Here is a 19,727-nt window from a genome sequence, read left to right as displayed (position 1 = left end):
CCACTCAGCAACACCACTTTCAAATATACTATTTAATCTTCACAGCCATAGAGATCATTCTCATAAAGCATTTTCAATGGATCTGTTGAAAATAAACAGATAATGTTTTTGGTGCCAAGCATTGATGCAAAGGCTACACTTTTATTATCTCATTTAATCTCCTTTAAAATTTTTTAAAGTTTCATTCTAGCTTCATCACTGTGTATAACTTATACGATGGCAGAATTAACCTCAATGTTATGACCCATTTCTAACAGTGAGAGACTTCCTACAATTGAGAGAGTAAGATCTCTGTAACCAGATATATAATTAAGTAGAGGCTGAATGATCATCTTTCAAATATTAAGTTGTAAAAAGAATCCTACAGGAAGTAGAAAATTATACATCATATATGATTTGTTATAAAGCAAACTCTGAGCTCTAGAGTTGCTTAAAGAAATATACGGAACAGAGGTAGGTGAAATGGGATAAACTGTTATCCTTTACTTAAGTCTCAAATTAAAGCCTCTCATTTTTCAAGACTAACTTACTATTTTGATGGAGAATATATGTGTTTTTCTTTAAAATGTGTCTGTGTACTCCTGAGAGGTACCATGGATATGACAAAGAACTCATTTCGAATCTATCTCTGGGATCCACAACTACTGTCTATTATATATTGAGCTCCTCTAATAACATGTGAAAGAGTTAAACTATTAAACACAGAAATTGAAATACTTACTGGTTTTTTTTCACTGAAGCAGTAGCCTACCAATATAAGCAGGTTTTGAAATGGTGTGATAACTTTTGGATTCTGAATAAGATCTAATTAAATATATAATACTGTTCTTTCATTTTGTCGTACTCATTTGGGTTACCCAAGTAAGTAAGAAACCAAAATATTAATGCTATTTAGAAATATTAGAAGCTGATACAAATTCTAAAAATAAGACAAATTGTCACATAAAAAGAGGCATATGATTAGAGATGATGGTGACTATAATGAAAATTCATCAGTCTCAGGGCCAAAAGAGAAAATAAGACAATATGAAGATACTGGATTCCTAACATTTAATATTTATAAGAAATTTTTCGCATAATACTTTTCAATGTTCCTCTTAACTAGTGTTAGTGAAGTAATTATCATTTTAACTAGTATCAGTTAAACTTAATATTCATGAAAACATTCCCAAACAGCATAGTTGAGTTTATAAACAATATCTTTCATAGTTCACCTAAATCTAGTAAATTGCTTTGTAGCCTCACTAGGTTTAATAAATGTTATATAAATAAATACTTTGTTCTGATTTCTTCAATACATTTCTAGTTTTAATATGAAAAAAAGTAAAGCAAGATATTCTCTTTTTAAAATTAAATTCCTTTAACTGGAAGTGTAAGAAATGTATGGAGGTGACTTTTCTCTATTAGAGGATCATACAGAATAGACTTGCAAATAATATGACACTTAAAGAACCATACATTTTCAAAACATGCAGAGCACAAGTTTTGTTTAATTGATTTTACATCACACCAGAAAGCACTACAGGGACACTGGCGAATAGAAGCAAGCTGGAACCTCAACACAGAGCTCCTTTCTTACTCTCAGCCACAGAAAGGCTTGATCTTAGAAGTTCAAAATTGTTCCATATGGTAAAGAGACGTTCTGAAAATAAACCAACAAGTAATTGTAATTTTTTATGTAATTCAACTTCTAATATACACACATACAAACCTTTCTGAAATGTTCAGTCTTGTACATGTCTTGATGTTGAGGCATATTTTCCACTAGTTGAAAGGCATTTTTCAAAATATTATCTAGAGCTCTTTTCAAAAGTCAATGATCTTTCAATGCTAAAATATTCTTTTTAGCTGAACATTGACAATGACTCCCTCCTTGTTCAAATTTTAGTTAGGCTTCTCTAAGCCCTCTTCTCAACTAGGCCTCATCCTTGGCCTTGGTCTTGGTCTGCCTTAAGCAAAAAATCCTCCTAAGTCAGTTTAGTGAGAATCTCCCATGCTTGATATCTAACCAAGTTTCTCATCCCTTGCCCTTAATGTCTAAGTCCTTAATATGCCTCTAAGAAGAATCTTGTTAGGCCAGTTAAGCGAGAATCCCTCTACACTGGATGTCTCCTCTTAATAATTTTCCATCTGCTGACCCCTTCACTCTGCTCTTTGTCTACAAATTCTTAGCTTTCTTTGTTGTGGAGTTGAGTCTCCCTCTTCTATTGCAATGGTCTTTAATAAAGTCTTCCTTACCATGTTTATCAAGTGTCAAAAATTTAACAACATTATGAGACTGGCTTTTATGGACTTTGTCCTTGTGATGGAGTATATGCTAGAGGTTAAACTCGTTGTCTGTAGAGTCCACTCGTCTCGTTATACATCCTTTATCTGTTACTTATGAGCTTTATGTCCTTAAGCAAGGACATAAACTTGTGTCATTGATCCTCAATGATGATGTGTGCTCCGAACTGATAGGCTTAACTATGAGAAGATGAGATCTCTCAGGTGAGACTGTATCCACACATACCTTTTACCACTGTGACCTCTGCTCAAACTGAAGGGTTTGAGAATTCTGTGCTCTTTGCAAGCAAATTATGCCTCTAATTGTGGGGTATAAGGAGTGGGTAAAGACATGTTGACCATGAGCACCCATCCTATAAGCTTACCATCTACAATTTTGGTACATGACTGGCTGTCTAGGAAGGTGATAAAAGGGTTAGGAAAAGACAACAATCAAAAAACCTTCTCTAAGTTTGAATCTGTGAATTCAGAGACTGCAGTCTTTGTCTCAGTGAAACGCTGAGTGGGAGTTCCTGCCTTTAGATTTAAACAATGATAAATGAAAGTTTCAGGCTTCGTGCACCAAGATCTCACTCAGTTAAAAGTTATGAGTTCCCTCAATTTTAGTGATCAACACCACTTATTCCTTGGCCCAATGGCTCAATAATTTTGTTGAAAATTCATATCCTATAAGTTATCATTAATGCCCACAACCTATTAAAAATTTAATTTTATTTGCCACCCCAGTGCTCATTGACTTAGATAAGAACACAACATATTGAGAACTGTTTTTAAAATCAGAAGTAGGGCAGTTGCCTCTGCATCATAACTATAACTCTATAATCAACTGGTACCTAGGAACTCCCCAGTGAACATACCTTTTGTCTCCGCACCTGGAAACATGGCCCCTGTGCAAAATGTTAGCCACCAACTTATAAAGGGAGAAAAGAAGTTCCTCAAACCCTTGCCAAAAGTAATCACATGTTCTTCTTGAAAAAGAAAATGGGATTTTTGTCTCTAAAAAAGTACTATGGCATCAAATGGTAATATTATCTTACTAGTCACTTCTGTTGATATCTGATCTCCTGAATGTTTAGGACACTAACAATTTGATTTAAATTAGAGATAGTGTAGCCTTAACCAAAACAGCTGGTATTGGTACAAAAATAGACACATAGACAAATGGAATAGAATAGAGAGCTCAGAACTAAGACTGCACATCTACAGCCATCTAATCTTCAGCAAACCTGACAAAAACAAGCAATGGGGAAAGGATGCCCTGTTTAATAAATGGTGCTGTGATGACTGGCTAGCCATATGCAGAAAATTGAAGCGGGACTCCTTCCTTGCAACTTATACAAAAATTAACTCAAGATGGATTAAAGACTTAGATGTAAAACCCAAAACTATGCAAATCCTAGAAGAAAATCTAGGCAATACCATTCATGATATAGGCATGGGCAAAGATTTCCTGATGAAAATGTCAAAAGCAATTGCAACAAAAGCAAAAATTGATAAATGAGATCTAATTAAACTAAAGAGCTTCTGCACAGCAAAGGAAACTATTATCAGAGTGAACAGACAATCTACAGAATGGCAGAAAATTTTTGCCATCTATCCATCTGACAAAGGTCTAATATACAGAATCTACAAGGAACTTAAACAAATTTAAAGAAAAAAAAAAGCCCCATTAAAAAGCAGGCAAAAGACATGAACAGACACTTCTCAAAAGAAGACATTTATGCAGCCAACAAACATATGAAGAAAAGCTCCACATCACTAATCATTAGAGAAATGCAAATCAAACCCACAATGAGATACCATCTCACACCAGTCAGAATGGTGATTATTAAAATGTCAAGAAACAACAGATGCTGGAGATGCTATGGAGAAATAGGAACGCTTTTATACTGTTGGTGGGAGTGTAAATTAGTTCAACCATTGTGGAAGACAGTATGGCCATTCCTCAAAGATCTAGAACCAGAAATACCATTTGACCCAGCAATCCCATTACTGGGTATATACCCAAAGGAATGTAAATCATTCTATTATAAATATACATGCACATGTATGTTCATTTCAGCACTATTTATAATAGCAAAGACATGGAATCAACCCAAATGCCCATCAATGATAGACTGGAGAAAGAAAATGTACATATACACCATGGAATACTATGTAGCCATAAAAAGGAATGAGATCATGTCGTTTGCGGGGACATGGATGGAGCTGGAAGCCATTATCCTCAGCAAACTAACGCAGGAACAGAAAACCAATCACCACAGGTTCTCACTTATAAGTAAGAGCTGAACAATGAGGACGCATGGACCACAGGGAGGGCAACAACACACACTTGAGCCTATGGGGGGTGGAGGAGGGAGAGCATCAGGAAAAATAGCTAATGCATGCGAGGCTTAATACCTAGGTATTAAGGTATTATCCTCATTCCAAAGTCTGTTAATGTACCTTCTAACCAGCAGTCCTTGCTGAGCCTCCATTAGATCAAGAAGAACTCAAAGGAGACAACTGTTTGATGTTTATGTGGTTGGTTGGTTGATTCACTGTTTGAGGTTTGGAAGTGTTTGCACTGGGGCCATGCACTGAGCCACCCCCAAGCCCTTCCTTAAGGCTGTAGGTCTAAGAACATGCACATCGCCCTGAACAACGACCTCCAGCAGAAGAAAGCAAATGCTGTTTTACTTCAAATCATGGATGCTGCAATCATATGATATTTGCTAAGCTGCGAAACATGTTTATTTAGCAGATACTGTAAGGAATTTTCTGAACACCTCTTTAATGTATGAGGAAGGTTGTCCTGCTACGGATGCAATTCAATTCTTCGTTTTTTATTACTATTTCAAACATATATATTTATATTAAGCTTAGATGATAATAAAAATTTTAAAGGGATAAGGATGAGGATAAGGTTGATGGGTGCAGCAAACCACCATGGCACACGTTTACCTATGTAACAAACCTGCACGTCCTACACATGTATCCCAGAACTTAAATTAAAAAAAACAGAGCGACAAGTAAAGAATGGTTTGCGAGAGGGACGCTTGCCAATTTGAATGGCCTTAACAGCATGAATGGCCCCATACATTTTATGAATAAAATACTATTCTTCCACTGCTTTCTTTCTGGACAGCGCTTGTTGATAAAGATAATATCCTAATTTATATACCAAAACAGACTTCCCATTAATTTTTGGCTTCAGCAGTTCAGATTTGTCTTTAGCAGCACCATCATTAGATCAATCAAAAGAAAAACACATTCAAAAGACTAGAGAAATACTCCCTGTTGTCATTCAGTTTATTTAAAGCATTCATATGATCTCCAACAGGTTGTCAGCTATTGGGTTTCTCACAATAGAACCAAAGGAATTTTTGAATTTCCAGGGTTCATTAAGTATTCATTCTTAGATCTGACTACCTCATAATCTGGGACTAGCCTTATCTTTGATGGCAGCCAAAGTCTTCCAAAGACCCTAGACCATATTCACATTTGCCCTGATTCTGGCCTAATTTGAGCTAATTAGAGTTATTGGTTGAAACTGGCATCCCCTGCTCAATATTAAGGGTTATCCTGCTATCCTTGAAAAGTATTACATTTTACCCCAAAGCTCAGTTGAAAGACTATTCCTGCTTCTACTTCTCCAGGGAGCTATATTTAGCTATTTCTGCTAATAACATCAGGAAGATTTCCTGTATATCCCTCTGAATAGCTCACTGTCTTCCCAGGTCCTGGTGGCTATTGGATCACTGGTAATTCTAGAGTTGCATAGTTCAATATGGGAGCCAGAAGCCACATAGGATTATTTACGTTTAAACTAACAAATATATGTAAAATTAAAAATCTAGATTCCCGGTCACACTAGCCACATATAAAGAGCCCAAGAACCACATATGACTCATACCTCCCATACTGTAGGGCACAGGTGTGGAACATTTTTATATCACAAAACATTCTACTGAAAAGTGCTGCCAAGAGGAGTCATAATTGCCATGAAAAAGAGGGTCTGGGAGGAGGAATATTTAAATGAAGCCAAGATAGCTTGAATCTATTAACTGGGTCTCCTCTACCAGTAGGTACAGGACCTGGATTAAAAAAAAAAAAAAAAATCAACCGCAAACATTTGCATATGGGCTTGGGCATTAGTTTATTTCCCTTGTATCCTCTTCAAACAATAAGCTCCATGGTACTCAACTCTGGCTGCATATTAGAATCACACAGCAAATCTGGTTTAATTGGTCTGGGGATGCGAGGCAGAAAATTGGTAGGTTTTAAAAGCCCCAGGTGAATTCTCTTTTGTATTTAGGCTTGAAAAGTACCGATTTAGAAAATACATTACCTCATTTAATCAAATAAGTATTCTATAAAGGCAGCGCTTCAGTCAAAATAAAATTTCCTCAATGTTTTATAGAAAAGCCTGCTGAATCCCAGACTTAACTAATGGGAATTAAGATACAGCTGGTATTGTTATCCGGGTAGTTCATAGGGGCAAACTGAGAAGCTGGATTGGATCTAGTTTAGATAACCCTAATAATCACCATCCATTGCAGGTAGTCTTCTATACTAAACTAAAATGTACGTTGGAAAAATAATTATAGAAAGAAACATAAAATCCACTTCATTCGTACCTCAATTATCGGCAACTTGCAGTAACAATTCTGCTATTCATTTCTGCATATATTCTCTCCCAAACCCTCACCAGAGTTATTAATATAGTTCACATTCATGTTACCTCTGGGATCTTTCACAGTTTTAGAGAATAATTGATCATTAGGGAATAATTCCTCCTTTATTTTCTCTTGACAGTTTCATTATGCTGAATTCATGAGTTTTTCTTATCATATAAATTGTTCATTTTTTGTTACTATATAAAATGTAAATAATATCTTTAAAATGGGAGATTATAAAGGATGGAAACTATTTCAGTCATTTTATTTCACTTTATTTTGTTTGAGTAGAAATCCAATTTTCTTTATTATTTTTGGCAGAAACATAACTCTAGAATATTTAGATTAATATTACTCCTCATTCCTCTGATTCTTGCTGGGGAAAAATAGGAAAATTTAATGCATAAAAGAATATTCTGCAAGTCTAAATATCTATGTCAGTGATAACCCAGATTGGGTTTAGGACAGTTTTGTAGCCAATAATATTTATGCTCTTCAGGGGATAGTAAAAATGCAGCTACAAATAATATTTTAGTGTTACAAAACATTTGATTGGTAAGAATCACATCTTTAAAATTATTAGCAGTTGTATTTTGTGCCATTACAAATTCTACAGAATATGCTTTAACACATATCAGGTTATTGTCATATATTTTTTACATCTTTTTCTTTTTCTAAGTTGGTTATGCATTGTTCAAAAAAATTAATATTTTGAATAGGGTGAGTATTTTTATTATTTGTGATTTAAAAGATAATTGCATAACTTTTTTAAATTGAAAAGAAAAGTAATAAAGTAATTTGAAACTTTCAAACTCACCACTGCCTTGTCAGGCTTCTATGATCTGGGCCTAACCTGTTTATCCATTGTATTTCCAGCTGTTTTTCAATAAGCACCATCCACACGAGTCAGTGTTATTTTCAAAAGGCTTCTATACTTGCAGTTTCCTTTCCTGCATTTCCAAATTTGTCATGTTGCTTATCTTGCTCAGAATTTCCTTCATTCTCAAAAGTATGGGTGTGGTACAGATTTTCGGGCAGCAGCATGTAACACTTTAAAGAAAAGTTATGTGTTAATTGAAAGAAAGTTTAATTTTACTTTAGTTGATATAATTTTTATTGTATATGAGCAGAAGGAAGGAAGAAAAAGAAGGAAGAAGAGGAGGTAGTGGTGAGGAAAGGAGAGAAGAAAGGGAGAAGAAAGCAGAGGGAGGAAAAAGGAAAAGCTATTTTTAAAAAATAGAATGGCAGCTGATAAAGGTAAAAAGAATGATCATATTAGAAAATTGCAATAGATTTTTAAAAAAATTAATGGGTGAGTTTATGAGAAACTCACCCATAGATAAACTCACCCATAGACAGTCTCACTTTTAGAACAGTCTCACTCTTAAAGACTATTCACATGGTCTCTAAGTATCTGCCCCAAATTACCTATTACTTATAAAAGTAAAAAAATGTACTTTACAGTAGAGAAAGAAACATAATAGACACCATTACAATCTAATGATCAAAATTGCCATCACAATATTTTGAAACAATATTATCCATTGAGAAGGACACAACATTACATCTGGAATACTCCTCCCAAAGATGTATAACTTAACCTGAAAGTAACCATGAGAAAACTTCAGATAAAACCAAATTGAGGCCGGGCGCGGTGGCTCAAGCCTGTAATCCCAGCACTTTGCGAGGCCGAGACGGGCGAATCACGAGGTCAGGAGATCGAGACCATCCTGGCTAACATGGTGAAACCCCGTCTCTACTAAAAAAATACAAAAAACTAGCCAGGTGAGGTGGAGGGCGCCTGTAGTCCCAGCTACTCGGGAGGCTGAGGCAGGAGAATGGCGTAAACCCGGGAGGCGGAGCTTGCAGTGAGCTGAAATCCGGCCACTGCACTCCCACCTGGATGACAGAGCCAGACTCCGTCTCAAAAAAAAAAAAAAAAAAAAACCAAATTGAAAAAATATTCTACAAACTAACTGGTGTTAAAAATATGAAGGTCAAGACACAAAAAGAAATATAAATTAACTATTCCAGATTAAGAGATACTAAAAAAACACCACAAATTTAGTGCATGGTCCTAGATTCAATCTTAGTCCAAAAAAAATCTATAAAGGACATTATTATGACAAATGTAACTTGAATATGAATTATGGAGTAGATAAGTTGAGTCAATGTTAAATTTCCTATTTTTGATAATTGTGTTGTGATGATATATTATCATTTCTTAAGAAATACTAAAGTTTCATGGGTAAAGAGACATTATGTCTCCAAGTTATCCCTCTACAGTTCAGAAAAAATAATAGTTTATGTATTAAACATTTATAATGTTTATAAATATATGTACCTAATGTTTATAATACTTACATATACATATGAAGATAAGGAACATTATAAAGCAAAAAGGACAGAATAAAACTGAAGAAATTCTAGAAGGGACGGGAATCCCTTCTAGAATTCTTTCAGTTTCTCTGTAAACATGAATTGATAGAAAAATCAAAATATTTTTAAAACCCTATTACACAAAAAGCTTCTATGAAACAAAAAAGACAACTAACAGGAAAATGGGCAAAGAATATAAAAGGCAATTCACAGAAGAAATTAAAATAGAAATAATAGTAAGTTTATTGTTACTAAATATAAATAATTCTCATTAAAGATAAAACTATATTGTGTTTATTTTTATTTTTAAAATTATTTAAAAATTTTTAGTAAAGCATACATTACATAAAATTTACCATTTTAACCATTTTTGAGTGTACAAGTTTAGTCGCATTAAATCCATTCACACTACTATGCAACTATCACTACCATCTACCTCCAGAATGTTTTTTATCTTGCAAAACTGAAACTCTCCCCATTAAACATTCATTCCTTATCTCCTATCCCCAGTTCCTGGCAGCCATCATTCTACTTTAAAGACACAGGTACATGTATGTTTATTGCAGCACTACTTACAATAACAAAGACTTGGAACCAACCCAAATGCCCATCAATGATAGACTGGATAAAGAAAATGTGGCACATGTACACCACGGAATACTATGCAGCCATAAAAAAGGGTAAGTTCATGTCCTTTGCAGGGACATGGATGATGCTGGAAACCATCATTCACAGCAAACTAACCCAAGAACAGAAAACCAAACACTGCATGTTCTCACTCATAAGTGGGAGTTGAACAATGAGAACACATGGACACATGGAGGGGAACATCACACACTCGGGCTTGTCAGGGGTTGGGGGGTTAGGGGAGGGATAGCATTAGGAGAAATACCTAATGTAGATGATGAGTTGATGGGTGCAGCAAACCATATGTATACCTATGTGACAAACCTGCACATTCTACACATGTATGACGCTGGCCTCATAAAATGAGTGAGGGAGGATTCTCTCTTTTTCTGTTGATTGGAATAGTTTCAGAAGGAATGGTATCAACTCCTCTTTGTACCTCTGGTAGAATTTGACTGTGAATCTGTATGTCCTGGACTTTTTTTGGTTGGTAGGCTATTAATTGCTGCCTCAATTTCAGAACTTGTTATTGGTCTATTCAGGGATTTGACCTCTTCCTGGTTTAGTCTTGGGAGGGTGTATGTGCCCAAGAATTTATCAATTTCTTCTAGATTTTCTAATTAATTTGTGTAGAGGTGTTTGTAGTATTCTCCAATGGTAGTTTGTATTTCTGAGGGATCAGTGGTGATATCCCCTTTATCATTTTTATTGCATCTATTTGATTCTTCTCTCTTTCCTTTTGTATTAGTCTGGCTAGTGGTCTATTTATTTTGTTGATCTTTTCAAGAAAACCAACTCCTGGATTCGTTGATTTTTTGAAGGGTTTTTCGTGTCTCTCCTTCAGTTCTGCTCTGATCTTAGTTATTTCTTGCCTTCTGCTAGCTTTTGGATTTGTTCACTCTTGCTTCTCTAGTTATTTTAATCGTGATGATAGAGTGTCATTTTAGATCTTCTCTGCCTTCTCTTGTGGGCATTTAGTGCTATACATTTCCTTCTACACACTGCTTAAATGTGTCCCAGAGGTTCTGATATGCTGTGTCTTTGTTCTCATTGGTTTCAAATAACATCTTTACTTCTGCCTTCATTTCATTATTTACCCAGTAGTCATTCAGGAGGAGGTTGTTCAGTTTCCATGTAATTGTGCAGTTTTGAGTGAGTTTTGTAATCCTGAGTTCTAATTTGATTGCACTGTGGTCTGAGAGACTGTTATGATTTCCATTATTTTGCATTTGCTAAGGAGTGCTTTACTTCCAATTAAGTGGTCAATTTTAGAATAACTGCAGTGTGGTGCTGAGAAAAGTGTATGTTCTGTTGCTTTGGGGTGGAGAGTTCTGTAGATGTCTGTTAGGTCTGCTTGGTCCAGAGCTGAGTTCAAGTCCTGGATATCCTTGTTAATTTTCCGCCTCATTGATCTGTCTAATATTGACAGTGGGATGTTAAAGTCTCCCACTATTATTGTGTGGGGAGTCCAAGTCTCTTTGTAGGTCTCTAAGAACTTTCTTTATGAATCTGGGTGCTCCTGTATTGGGTGCATATATATTTAGGATAGTTAGCTCTTCTTGTTGCATTGATCCCTTTACCATTATATAATGCCCTTGTCTCTTTTGACCTTTGTTGGTTTAAAGTCTGTTTTATCAGAGCCTAAGATTGCAATCCCTGCTTTTTATTATTATTATTATTTGCTTTCCATTTGCTTGGAAAATATTCTCCATCAGCTGTGGATTTTTCATAAATGGCCTTTGTTATGTTGAGGAACTTTCCTTCTATACCTAAACTATTAAAAGTTTCAATAAAGAATGCTGAACTTTGTCAAACGCTTTTTTGTGTCAATTGAGATCATCATGGGGGATCATCTGAGATTATCCTGTGAATGTGATGTATCACATTGACTCATTTACCCATGTTCAACCAGCCCTGCATGTCAGCAATAGATTCCACTTGCTCATGATGTTCAATTTTGTTGTTGTTTTCAATTAAGTTTGATAATCTTTAATTGTTGTTGTTGAATTCAGTTGAGCATTTTTGCATCAATGTTCCTCAGAGATATTGCTGTGTAGTTTTCTTCTCATATTGTGTCTTTCTTTGGCTTACGTCTCGAGGTGATGCTGGCCTCATAAAATGTGTTTGAAAATACTCCTTCTAGTGCTATTTTTTGGGGAGAGTTTAAGAAGCATTGATAATTCTTCTGTGAATGTTTCATAGGATCCAAATGTGAAGGTGTGAAACTGTGAGGCCACCTGGAAAGGTCTGACCTTTTTTGTTGAAACGTTTTTAATTACTTCTTCAACCTTTTTATTTGGTATTGGTTTGTCTAAGCTTTCTATCTCTTCCTGATTGAATCTTGGTAGCTTATATTTTTTGAGGAATTTATTCATTTCCTTTAGGTTATCCAATTTGTTGGCATATAGTTTTTCATACTAGTCTCTTATGATCCTTTTACTTTCTTTGGTATCTACTATAATGTCTTCATTTTCATTTCTGATTTTATTTGAGTTTTTCTCTACTTTTCTTAGTTTGCCTAGCAAGGATTTTGTCTATTTTATTTTTTTCAAAAAAAACAACTCTTAGTTTTATTGATTTTTTTCTATAGTTTTTCTATTCTCTATTCGATTTAATTCTGGTCTAATCTTTATTATTTCTTTCCTTCTGCCAACTTTGGCTTGTTTTTCTTTTTCCAACTCCTTGAGGCATAACATTAGACTATTTATTTGGAATCTTTCTTCTTTTATAATGTGGTCATTTATTGGTATAAGCTTCCCTCTTAGAATTACTTTTGCTGCTTCCCATAGATTTTGATACATTGTGATTCTATTGTCATTTGTCTCAACATATTTTTAAGTATTGCTTTTGATTTCTTTTTTGACCTACTGGTTGGTTGTTCAGGAGCAAGTTTTTTAATTTCTACATATTTGTAAATTTTTAAGGTTCCTTTTGTTTTTAATTTCTAATTTCATACCCATTGTTTTCAGAAATAGTCTTAGGTATATTCTTGATCTTCTTGAATTTGTTGAGACTTGTTTTATGGCCTAATATATTGTCTATCCTTAAGAATGTTCCATGTGCACTAGAAAAAAAAATGTATGTTCTGCTGCTGTTGGATGGAAAGTGCTGAAGGTATTTAGTTTAATTAAGTTCCATTTGCTAATTTTTGTTTTTATAGTGGCTTCCTTGGGGAGACTGTTACCTGCAGATATTGTCTGCAGGTTTTAGTTGGGCAACGTGCAGTGGCTCTGGTTCTGGGTAGGCACAGTAGTGGAATCCATTTCTCACTGTAAAGGACTTTAAAGATCCTTCTGTTCTAGTTTCCCCATAGTGGGAGATTTACCTGAAGGCATCTCTCTTGGTGTTGAGCCTGACACAGGCCAGAGGCAGCCAAGCAGTGCTGTGTTTATTACAGGGAACAGGTGCTCAGAGTGGCTGTGGAGCTGGGGTCTGGGGCTCAGTGCCTTGTTGAACTGCCATGGCACCTGTGGTGTAGGTCCAGGTTTATTCTTTCAGGTTTGGATGGTGCAGCTCTCCCACAAGTCCAAATACTGTGACTCTGAGGCACTTCCCAGTATCTTAGGCCCAGGATCAGGCATGTTGCTGACTCATCCTGGGTGTTAGGGTGCAGCAATGGCATGGCTCTGGGAAGGAAGAGGTTTTCCAGAGGTTCAGGCCCCAATGAGCAGAGTACAGTTGCAATTCAGGTTACAGAACCAATAGGACACAGTGGCAATTCATGCACCAAGAACTCTAAGCCCCGGAGTAATGGGACACAGCAGTGACTCAGGCTCTGTGAGGTCAGGCGCAGTGACAGCAAGGGTCCAAGAATGATGGGGGCACATCTGTGGCTTTGGCCCTGGGGTGTGTGCAGCAGTGCAATGTTGGCTTCACTCCTAGGGAGGTGGGGAACCTCAGCAACTCAGGCTCTAGAGGACTATCCCGATCCAGGGAGGCAGGGTGCTGTGGGTGTTCAGTCCAGAGGGTAGGGTGATCAGATCAGATCAGTGTTTCTGTAGGAGGCTGGCCTATGCCCATTTTAAAATTGAGCTCTGTTGTTGTGGTTGAGTTGTAGGAGGTCTCCACATATTCTGGATTATTAATACCTTATCAGATATGTGATTTAAATATATTTTCTCCCATTCTGTGGTTTGCCTTTTTACTCTTGATATTTTCCATTGATGACTGAAAGTTTTTAATTTTGATAAATTCTAACATATCTATTTTTTGTACAGTATGTTTTGTATCATCTAAGAAGTCATTGCCAAATCCAATATAAGGTTTTCTCCTATGTTTTCTTCTAAGAGTTTTAAAGTGTAGCTCTTAGTTTTAGGTTTTTGGTCCACTTTGAGTTAATTTTTATATGTGTAAGATAAGGGTGCAACATCATTATTTTGCATGTGGATATCTAGTTTTCTCAGCATTGTATGTTGTAAAGACTATTTTTTCCATACTGATTAGTCTTAGCACTCTTGTAAAAAATCATTTGACCATATATGTGAGGGTTTATTTCTTAGCTCTCTATCCTATTCCATCAAAATATGTGTTTGTCTTTAGGCCAATACCATATCATTTTGGTTATTGTAGCTTTGCAGTAAGTTTTGAAATTATGAAGTGTAAGTCTTTCAATTTTGTCCTTTATCAAGGTTATTCTGACTATCAGGTCCCTTATAGGGACAGGGTCTCTAACCCCTGGTCCGTGGCCTGTTAGGAACTGGGCCACACAGCAGGAGGTGAGCAGTGGGTGAGCAAGGGAAGCTTCATCTGTATTTACAGCTGTTCCTCATTGCTGGCATTACCACTGGAGCTCTGCCTCCTGTCAGATCAGTGGCAGCACTAGATTCTCATAGGAGTGCAAACCCTATTGTGAACTGTACATGCGAGGGATCTAGATTGTGTGCTTCTTATGAGAATCTAATACCTGATAATCTACCACTGTCTCCCGTCACCCCCAGATGGGACTACCTAGTTGCAGAAAAACAAGCTTAGGGCTACCACTGATTTTACATTATGGTGAATTGTATACTTATTTCATTATATATTACAGTGTAATAATAATAGAAATAAAGTACACAATAAATGTAATGCACCTGAATCATCCTAAAATAATTCCCCCACCACCATTCCGTGGAAAAATTGTCTTCCATGAAACCGGTCCCTGCTGCCAAAAAGGTTGGAGACTGCTGCCTTAAGATTCTGTATGAATTTAAAAAAAAAAAAAAAAACTTACTTTTTTCTGTAAAAAAAAAAAGCATTTGGGATTTTGATAGAGATTGCACTGAATCCTTAGATCACTTTGAGTGGTACTGACATCTTAACAATATTACTTAATATTCTTAATATTTCCAATGCATGAAAAGTCTAGTTCTGGCTTAGGTGCTTGGAAATAGGCATTTCATGCATTTACTAGCAGAACTACTAGCTATAGTAATTTGAAAAGTTTCCTAATATCTATTAAAATTAAAATGATATATACCTTTAATGCACCAACCTCACTTACATGTTCTTTTTTATAGAAATGCAATCACTGTGATATAAATATATGTGAACAATGGTATTTATTGCACCATTGCTTGTAGTGGCAAAAAACGATAATAAAATGTTATTCAGTAGAGGCATCATTGAATAAATTAGGACACATTCACATTGTAGAATATCATGCAGCAGCTTAAAAATGTGACAGATGAAAGAAATTTCTATCAATTTAAAAGTGAGGAGGATATAAGCATATAAGCCTGTTGTTATTCAGAACCACAAACCACTGTTTACATATATATTTTTACATGTTTGAAGAAAGGTTTGGGAAATGATACCTTACTCATAAGATTGGTTGTTTGGAGGAAGAAGCCTAGAGGTTTGAGGTTGGTAAAGAGAGACAATGAGAATATAGCATAAAGTTTTATTTCATATGTCTGTATTGTAGTGATTCTTTTACCTTTATAGGCAGGTTTTCCAATTGTGTTGGTCACAGAAGGCAGAGTAAATTCAATAGTTTTTTGGTTTAAGGTAACAACTTTCGAATGCCCTAAAAAAATGAGAACAGTGTTATTAAATTATGTGGAGAATTAAGTAATTTCAACTTTTAAAAAGTTAAGATAAATCTTAGTCTTCTAAAACACAGTTTCCTTACAACTTTTTTTCAGTAATTTAACTTTTAACTTTATTTTGTATCCACTGAAGCCCAGGATTTTGCTTATTATTTTAATATATATAATTGTCATATATAATTTCTGACCATTTTTTCTTCTAGCTCACTGGGAAAGAAAATGGATTTCACTTTCTTTGCTTACATTCATTTGCTTCCCCAAAAGCAAGCCCAAATATCTTTTTATTGTTTTCTTTTTCCTTTTATATTGCATGTAGTAAAAAAATAAAACAAAAGTAATAGTCAACTTTCTGCATTTCCTGTTAATTTTTTACTTAGAACCTTTATGAATAGAAAGTGCCATGGATATTTATTTTAGAGCACAGAATAAATCTAAGAAAAATCATTTACATTTTTTAAAAAGTTCAAACTCTCAGGAGGCTGAGGCAGGAGAATTACTTGAACCCAGGAGGCGGAGGTTGCAGTGAGCCAAGATCATGCCACTGCACTCCAGCCTGGGCGACAGAGCAAGACTCCGTTTCTAAATAAAATAAAATAAAATAAAATTCAAACTTAGTTAACTGTAGAAAATGTACCAGGGTGATAATTACATAATGATGCCTCTGGAGTGACAGATAAGAATCAAATCTTAGTTCTCAGATATTAATGGAGTTAGAAGCCTAGGAAGATGATAATGAAGGGAAGGGAAAAACTAAACATATGATTTATTTTTCTTCTCACCTATCCTTATGTTGTATTTCTATTGTATGCTCTCCCTGGGGTTGAATAAAAGAGGGACATATAAATATAAGAAAGAGATTATAAAATGAGTTTATCTCAGTCATCCACAAAATCTATAGTAGTGAACAAGACAAAAAGGTGGAGAACTAAAATGGAGCTCCAAGTTAGTCACAATGGAGAAGGGGAAGAGAAATGCCAGGGACACTACTCATCGCTAAGAATGAACAAATGTTAGATAAACTTAACTCACAACTTACTTTCATTTATGTTTTGCTAAACTGTTATATGACTGAAGCTATTACAACTTGGTTATTTACATTTAGTTATAGCTTTATTTTAAAAATCACACTGTACACTAAAAATATTAAAAGTTACCTGAATGGAGTTGATTCAGTAAAGGAAGATGGATGTCTTTAGAAAAGCTTGAACTAGCCCTATATGTTCTATAAACTGCTTTTGAAGGTGCAATCGCATAGGGTGAAGAGTACTCATAAGTTTCCTCTAGAAAAATTTAGAAAATATGTTAGCCATACAATAGATGACATTTGTAATTATTTTTAATACTCACACAGTATATATGCACACAACATCAAAGCATCTAAATATATAAAGCAAACGTTTAAAAAAACCTGAAAGGATACATAGACTGCAACAAAATAATAGTAGGGAATTTCAACATCCCCAACTATTGAACAAGAGACAGGTCATCCAGATAGAAAATAAATAACCACTGGACTTGAACTACACATAAGATAAAGCATGTTTATCAGACAATTACACAATGTTCTATCCAACAGTAACGGGATACACATTCTTCTCAAGTGCACAAAGAACACTCTCCAGAATAGATCATATGTTAGGCCACAAAAGAGGTCTTAACAATGTAAGATCAAAATTACATCAAATATTAACTACATATCAGTAACAGGAGAATAAAAAGAAACTTAATAGATCTTTGAAACATTAAACAATATGCTCCTGAAGAACTATTGTGTCAAGGAGGAAATTAAAAAGGGAAATTTAAATATATCTACAGACAAAAGAAAATAAAAACATAACATACAAAAACTTATGGGATGCAGAAAATGTAGTCCTAAGAGGAAAGTTTATAGCATTAAATGTCTACATCATAAAAGAAGAATCAAATAAACAACCTAAAATTACACTTTACAGAAGTAGTAAAAGCAGAACTAAGCATAAATCTAACAGAAGAAAAAAATGAAGATCAAAGCAGAAATAAAGAAAACAGAGACTAGAAATGATCGATTCCATTTTCCCCAGTCTGCATTCCATTCTGGTATCCTCCAACATCCTGGTTCATTTATTCTTTCATGTATGTTTTTACTGAGAAAATTATAATGCTATTGAATGGTGAAATAGGTGACCTTATTGTATGGATTACTGACTGCCATATTTGCCTTCGTTTCTCCCCGCTTTTTGTTAATGGGAATGTCTTCTGCGGTCTGTCCCTGTCTCACCACTGTTACATTGCGTGTGTGTGAGCAGAGACTTCAAAACTGCTTATACATTGAGGCTTGCCTGCATGCTGCTCTTAGAACTTGAAGACTCCTAGCTAGTTGGTTGGATGATGAGAAACATGCAGCCAACTCACCTCCTGCGTCAGTTATTAAGTTCAGTCGCCAAACCACCCTTCTAAACTCTGCTTTATGATACGGGATCTGGGATTCTGCAGACCACATTTTTGCTTTGCAAAGTAGCTCCAAGGCAGGCTGTACAAGATAGGCTAGATAGAGGAAAACTGCAAATTTGGAGGAAAAAGGACAGACTTGTTCTTCTCATTTTGTTCCTAGTGGGCTTTGAGAGCGTCCTGTCTCTTTTCAGTTTCTGTGAAGAACATCTCAGTATTGTTTCCTTATCCCAGAAGTAGCAATTCCTCCCATAGCAACAAAGAGTTTGCATTTTTTTCCCAATATTTGCAGAACCAGTTTTATTATTCCTCCTTGCTTAGAAACTAGCAGTAGATGGCCAGGGCACCTCCTTCAGAAGTATGGATCCAAGGTCCTACCACAGAATCAGGGACACTAGCACCATCCAATCTACACCTTATGCAGAGATCTCCTTCAGCTCTGGGTATGGCAATTCCTTTCTGTAATTGCTTGCTCCATGTAACCTTAGAATTCTTTTAATACTTTCAGTTACCAAGTTAACAACTTTATACTTAGTCATCTACTTTTTACATTCTTGCTTTTTTTTTTTTTTTTTTTTTTTTTTTTTTTTTTTTTTTGAGATGGAGTCTTGCTCTGTCACTAGGCTGGAGTGCAGTGGCGTGATCTCGGCTCACTGCAACCTCCACCTCCTGGATTCAAGCGATTCTCCTGCCTCAGCCTCCCAAGTAGCTGGGACTACAGGCACGTGCCACCATGCCCAGCTAATTTCTGTATTTTTAGTAGAGACAGGGTTTCACCATGTTGGCCAGGATGGTCTCTTGACCTCATGATCTGTCTGCCTCAGCTTCCCAAAGTGCTGGGATTACAGGCGTAAGCCACCGCACCTGGCCCTCTTGCTTTCTTTTTGAACAACCAGTGAAGTTTCTATTTACTGAATGGGCCCACTGTATTCATCATTGTCTCAAACAGCAGCCAGTCAACTGCTATACATGTGGGTGAATTGATAATTTGACCAAAAATGCATGCTAGCCCAGCCAAGACAATCATCAGTTACCTAAGCGGTTACTGTTTTATGCTTTTTAAAGTTTTAGGGTAGATATGGAGTAGTAAAACACTAACAAATATGGAAATAAAAATTAAAATAAGAGTGAGATATAATTTAGTAACTTTCAGATGGGTATAAATGAGAAAAAAACCCAGCAATCCATATTGCAGATGGTTATGCAGAGAAAAGAATTTCCCCTAAAGATTGCCAAATGAAAATGTTAATTTATTAGCCCTTTAGGAAAGCAATCTGGAAATATCATTTAACGTTAAAAATCCATGTGTACTTTAATAAGA

General features: G+C 35.6%; 1 protein-coding gene across 1 annotated transcript in view; it reads right to left on the bottom strand.

The window, feature by feature from the left end:
- Nucleotides 1-1,033: 1,033 nt before the first annotated feature.
- CCDC7 (coiled-coil domain containing 7) overlaps nt 1,034-19,727 on the bottom strand; it is a 442,752-nt gene continuing 424,058 nt past the window's right edge. The window contains exons 42-45 of the mRNA XM_028826154.2: nt 17,134-17,259; nt 15,868-15,957; nt 7,762-7,994; nt 1,034-1,642 (exon numbers count right to left, since the gene is read on the bottom strand). Of these exons, the coding sequence (XP_028681987.2) occupies nt 7,948-7,994; nt 15,868-15,957; nt 17,134-17,259 (263 nt within the window). The 3' untranslated portion in view covers nt 1,034-1,642; nt 7,762-7,947. The remainder of the gene's footprint in view (nt 1,643-7,761; nt 7,995-15,867; nt 15,958-17,133; nt 17,260-19,727) is intronic.

Source organism: Macaca mulatta, chromosome 9 (assembly GCF_049350105.2).
Source record: "Macaca mulatta isolate MMU2019108-1 chromosome 9, T2T-MMU8v2.0, whole genome shotgun sequence".
NCBI classification, from domain to species: Eukaryota; Metazoa; Chordata; class Mammalia; order Primates; family Cercopithecidae; genus Macaca; species Macaca mulatta.
Note: the sequence above shows the minus strand (reverse complement) of the source record. Positions and strands in the feature narration are given on the sequence as shown.